This window comes from Chrysochloris asiatica, unplaced genomic scaffold, assembly GCF_000296735.1.
Source record: "Chrysochloris asiatica unplaced genomic scaffold, ChrAsi1.0 scaffold00437, whole genome shotgun sequence".
In the NCBI taxonomy this organism is placed as follows: Eukaryota; Metazoa; Chordata; class Mammalia; order Afrosoricida; family Chrysochloridae; genus Chrysochloris; species Chrysochloris asiatica.
Genome location: NW_006408955.1, coordinates 1172726 through 1178725, shown reverse-complemented (window position 1 = coordinate 1178725; position 6000 = coordinate 1172726). Strand labels below are relative to the sequence as shown.

Genomic DNA, 6000 nt, shown 5'->3' with positions numbered 1-6000 from the left:
TTTGGTAGTGCTGTTCATTCTTTTGTTCTGCATGCCTTCTTGTGTTGGGTTTGTGTTTTTTGTGCTATTTCTTATTGGTTTCTTCTTAGTTTTCATGTTTGCTTGTTCTGCTTGGAAGTTCATTTTTGTGGTAAGTTGTGAAGTTTTAACTTTCTTTGGAGTTACTTTATAGTCTACTAAGTTTTCTTTCCATTTAAGAGAATCCATTGTATCCTGTAACTTACCTGACATCCTCACCACCTGGATCTCTGTTGCTACTTTTGTCCCTTCTTTGACATTGATATAATTTGATCTTCAGTTGACCTCCCAGCTCCTTTGAGTTCATTGTTTTAGTCTTGTTCTGTTCTGGACTCTACTATCTGTTGATGGAGTTCCAGGTGGTGTTGCCACACCTGTCAATCTCTGGTCGTTGTATGTTCTTTTGGTTTTCAGTCCACAGAGCTCCCTTTAGGATGTTTTGAAGTGCTGGGTTGGTTTTGATAAAATCTCTCAGATTCTGTTTATCGTGGGATATCTTCATCACACCATCTTATATGATTGCTAGTTTTACTGGAAAGACGATTCTTGGCTGGCAGTTTTTTTCTTGTAGGATTTTGTATATGTCTTCCCATTGCCTTCTTGCCTGCATGGTTTGTTCTGAATAGTCAGAGCTTAATCTGATTTGCTTGCCTTTGTAAGTGACATTTCTCTTCTCCCTGGCCACTTTTAGTATTCTCTCCTTGTCTTTAATTTTGGAGAGCTTGATTATTATATGTCTTGGTGACTTTCTTTTGGGCTTTATGCTTCCTAGGCTATGTTCGGCTTTTTGAATGTTTATCTTCTCATCTGTCAAGATGTGAGGGAAATTTTCTTCCAGAAGATCTTCCACTGTCTTCTCTGGACTACTCCGATTCTTCCTGTTCCAGAATGTCAATAATTCTTAAGTTGTTCCTCTTCATGTTATCCAGCATGAATCTTAGACTCTCTTCAGATTTTTTTTTAATCCTTTTTTCTGCTTGCTCTTCTATCTTGGCAATATTGAGAGATTTGTCTTCCAACTCCCTAGTTCTGGCTTCCATCTCTTCTAATCTCCTCCTTTCCCCTTTCAGTCTATTGTCCATTTCTGATATCTTATTATTAATCATCTGGACTTCTTTTTGCAGGTTTTGAATAGTTTCCAATGCAGTATCAATCTGACTGGATTGCTCTTGTAGTACTTTCCTGACTTCTTCCTTGTTTTCCTCGACCCCTTTTCAGAGCATTTGAATTTGTTTCCATATCATTCTTCTGAATTCTTTCTCAGGCATATCTAACACCTGCTCTTCCTCTTCTAGAAAGCCTTAGTCTGTGTCTATTCATTTGTGTCAGCTACTCTCTTCTGTTTTTGGACATGTTTTGATATCTTTTTTTTTTTTGTTTTTCATTTGTAAGTTCCAATAGTTATGTGGTTTTTTTAAAAATGCTTAAATGGATGTTTGGTGTTGTTTATTATTAAGCTTACTGGGTGTCTCCTGGTGAATATGATCAGGAGATAGGCTTCCCTTTTTGCATGTAATGCTTAGCAGGTTTTGTTGGCTCTTGTCTCAGTGGTGGAATATTATGGGGTATGCTTATAACTTGGTTATATGGCCATGATTGCTGTCTTTTCTTAGGTAATGTAAGGAGAAAAAGCTCCCACATCCAGGAAAGATGTGTGATCAAAGTGACCAAAAACAGAAGTAATATAAATGCAGATACAAAAACCACCACTTTGGAACAGAAGTAAAGCTGTGGTCGACTGTCCCATGCTACACAGGCAGTGTGTGTGTGCAAGGTAGAATCCTCCAGCAGTGGGTGAGGATGTCCACTCACTCAGGCCCCTCCTCTAATCACTACAGTAGAGGTACACAGGTAGATATTGAGAAGTTAATGGGAGAAAGATTGTACACTTTTTTTTTTAATATCTTATTGTGAATTATGTGATAGTTTACATCGGAGAATGTTAGTTTATATTCATCCTATCATATATTGTTTCATTGCCATGGTTAAAATCCCCTCCATGCATCATCCGCCAATCATAGTGTATATCTGTAAGCCTGCCCCCGGTCGTCAGCACACAGCACCTCTCCTTCTCTGTGTCTAAAGTCCCCAGCCGCTCCATCTCTCCACATCATCATCTCTGCCTCCATCTCTGGCATCACTGATTCTCTGGGTAGGGTTCTGTCCTCTGGATCTAGGCTCTCTCTTGAAAGCTTATAAGCCAGTCACTTCTTGCCTTTGAAGCCCCCTCATTTTGAGTAGCCAATGTCCATGTTTCCCATGCCTGTCTACTCTGTGTATGGAGGAGTTGGGAATGATCATTGCTGTAAAAATTTGTTACCTCTTTTGAGCTACTGCATCCATAAGTGTAGGTCAAGTTCATCAAATTGTATCAGATTACTCTTTTGTTCCTCTTTTTTCTTCTTCTAGTTGAGCTCTGATCATCCAGTCATTGGAGCCAGGTCAAGTGTGTATTATCTACAAGTGTGGGTGTTTTTGTGCATATGCCCTCTTTTTTTATCAGCTGGAGGCGTCTCTCTCCAGTCTACTCCTCTATGGCTATGCCACTAACTCTGGGCCCAAGAGTCCCCAGGTCTTGCTACACTGCTGGCCAACCAGGTCTCCAGGAGTCTATTGAATGTTGTATGGCTTAGCTAGCAGCTTCATTGCTGTTTTCCTCTCACTTCCCCTTATTGGTGACAAAGGTGTTCACCAATCAGATCGTGTATTCCCATTGAGTCTTTGCCTTGGAAGGTGTTTTGCTCTGAGGGGTCCCGACCACATGCTTTGATATCTCCTGGGTGAGCAACTTGCTTTTTCTTGTAGTGTCCAGTATTTTTGTCTCTGAAGGTCAGTTAGGTATCTGTGTACAGTGCAATTCTCAAGATGGTTGAGTCCTTTTATGTTGGGATTTTACAGATTTTTTAGTAAGGGCCCTGCACATGGAGCTCAGGTAGCTCAGCGGCCACAAATGGGGCCGTGAACTGCAGGGTCAGCAGCTTGAAACCAACAGCCACACCACAGGAGAAAAGCAAGCGCTCCTCTCCCGCAAAGACCCACAGCCTTGGAAACCCCGCACAGGGTCACCAGAAGTCGGAACTGACTCTACAGTGCACAGCCACCAAGAGTCCTGAAAAAGTCACTTTTAGAGCTCTGTCCCCACCTTCCATGAACTTTTTGAGGCCTCCTCATACTTATTATTAAGTAAAACGTAAAGTAAAAAGTATACTGTGGGTTAAAATCAACTGGATATTGGTAATTTTGTATTATTCAACCTAATCAAATTCTAGTAGTCAAATTAAAATGCCTTCTCCATATATCCAGTTCTCATATAGACTGAGTTTTTTTATTTACCAACTGGGTGATAGTACCCTAGTTGCTTAACTTCTGAGCCTCAATTTTCTCATTTGGAAAATGGAGCTAATAATAGTACAAAAAGAATTAGTGTGAGGATTTAGTAGGGACAACTTAGTCAAAGAACTCAATACAATGCTTTATACAAAATTGTTGTTGTTGTTGTTAAGTACCGTGGTGTCGGTTATGACTCATCGTGACCCTGCACAGGGTTTCTGAGGCTTTAAATCTTTATGAGAGCAGAACGCATCATCTTTCTCCATGGAACCGCTGGTAGTTTCGAACTGCTGACCTTGAGGTTGGCAGCCCGACTTATAACCACTATGCTACCAGAGCTCCTTTTATACAAAATAGGTGCTAATAAAAATGCTTTCCCTGCCCCGTACTTCCTGTTGACTTATTGCTGTTGTTGTTGTTGTTTTAAGTGCTTTTGATTCAGTTCTGACCCATAGCAACCCTGCATAGGGTTTCCAAGGAGTAACTGGTAAGCTTGAGCCACCAACCTTGCAGTTCAAATTGACTTTGCAGTCCAGTGCATTTACCCACAGTGCCACCCAGGACTCCTCAAATCTAAGAAACTCAAGTTCTAAAATAAATCAGGAAAGTGAGAATTTATTTAAACTTGTAATTTTGACATACGGTACCAATATATTATTCATTATACATACTGTTGGCAGGAAAATTTTGTACTAGATGGTTGACTTTTTAGAATTGGTGTTTTGTATTGTTTTGGTACCAAAATAGATTATTTCGGAAAAAAAAAAAAATTCCAGGGAAGAATCAAGCACTCCCTATATATACACTCAAATGTTAACCCTCACATGCTTCTACCTGACCAGGTCTAAATTCCAGATGTTCCTAGTGGCTCTTCATTTAATCTTGCCTTCTGACAACACCTAAACAAATATACAAAAATTTGTACAACATTTAGCAAGTGCATCTTGAAGATTTTCTTTCTGTTAGACAAATAGACGCCATCTGGAAAAAATTACACCAGGCACTTGGATGCAGAAGCATGAAGCTTATTGGCTAAATTCCCAATGAATACCTTACACTACTTTCTTTGGCTTTCTTTACCCTTTGCTTGCTCATTTCAAATCTTGCACACTTCAGCAGGCACTGTGCTGTTTGACAAGGGAATCCTTGTTACCCAGTCGCCCAATCACGGTGAAGACTGTCTTAATTTTAAAAATAGACTTGCACAAATTATCTGGACCAAAATTGTTTCCTCTCATTTTCTGACACCTGCTTTATAAAGGACTGCTAAATATCACTGTTTATTGATGTTAGTGGGTAGCAATGTTTTATTACTTAGTTCATTTCTCAATGTTTACCACATTCCATTTCTAAACAGGACTGTCTTCATATACTCTCCCTTCCTCCTTCCCTCATTCTCTTCCTATCTTATCTAATGCCACTTTCTAAAGAAAAAATTCCCAGGTATGTTCATGTGATTTACTTTACTGGTATTGACTTGTATTTCTGAATCAGTCTTATAATAATATTAATATTCTTTTGTCTTTCTAAACCGAGTGTGTGAATTTAAATGACTGTAATGTTACTTCACAGCTTTTTAGGGGGAAATAAAATAACTGCATGTTCATAATCAGAAATCAAGAAAACAATCTTGACTTTTATTTCTTGGGGATAAACATACCTTGTTATGCCTTTATTTTTTCATATCTCACACTTCCAATGCAACCACACAGAAGCATGCATAACTTCCTTCTTTGCTAATTATTTTTCTTTTGTCAAAGATGAGTATGTAGCTTTTCAAAACCCAAAAGCAATTGCCCAGTGTTTCTGGAGTTCGTTTTATTGCAGCCCATGATCTGAGCATGTAACATGTTTGATTAGACATTAATTTTATAAATTGCCCTTCCTTTCCACAATTACCATGGAAGGAGTATTCAGTTAGATTAAAACTCTGGAAAATTTTAATGGAACCTTTGAAATCAGTTTGAGTTCAGCTTCTGGGAAACAGAAAACTGCTTAATGGAAGCATACTTTATCCCAGAAATGGATACGCTTTTTGAGACAATTTGCTTACATGCATAATAGGGAAACTCTGGCAGGAAACTTTTGAGTATTTGAAATGTCTTGGCCAAATTCAGATGGCTGCTGGTAATACTATCTGCAAGGCTCAAGGGTGTTTTTTCATGATGACAAAGGACGTGACGATAGTAATTTATGACACTATTTCACTTGTCCTTTTGCAGCCCTACCCTGGTCCAAGCCTGGAGAGCGAAGACTTCAACATCCCACCCATCACTCCTCCCTCCCTCCCTGACCACTCACTGGTGCACCTGAACGAAGTTGAATCTGGCTACCACTCTCTGTGCCATCCAATGAACCACAATGGCCTACTACCATTTCAGCCACAAAACATGGACCTACCTGAAATCACCGTCTCCAACATGCTGGGACAGGAGGGACCACTGCTCTCTAATTCCATTTCTGTGGTAAGGATCGGCGTTCTTATTGGGGGTGGGAAATGAAAGTGATGGGGAGGGTAAGACCTAATTTAATGCAAGGCAATTTATAGTCTGAAAGGAGAACTGTCTTTTAAGGTATGAAAATGTTCTCGATAAAACCTATAAAACCCTAAAGCAATTTTCTACTTTTTATTTGTCAATTAATTACTTGTTG

General features: G+C 39.4%; 1 protein-coding gene across 1 annotated transcript in view; it reads left to right on the top strand.

Moving 5' to 3' along the window:
* TOX (thymocyte selection-associated high mobility group box) overlaps nucleotides 1-6000 on the top strand; it is a 496032-nt gene that overhangs the window by 263481 nt on the left and 226551 nt on the right. The window contains exon 3 of the mRNA XM_006876961.1: nucleotides 5571-5813. Within this exon, the coding sequence (XP_006877023.1) occupies nucleotides 5571-5813 (243 nt within the window). The remainder of the gene's footprint in view (nucleotides 1-5570; nucleotides 5814-6000) is intronic.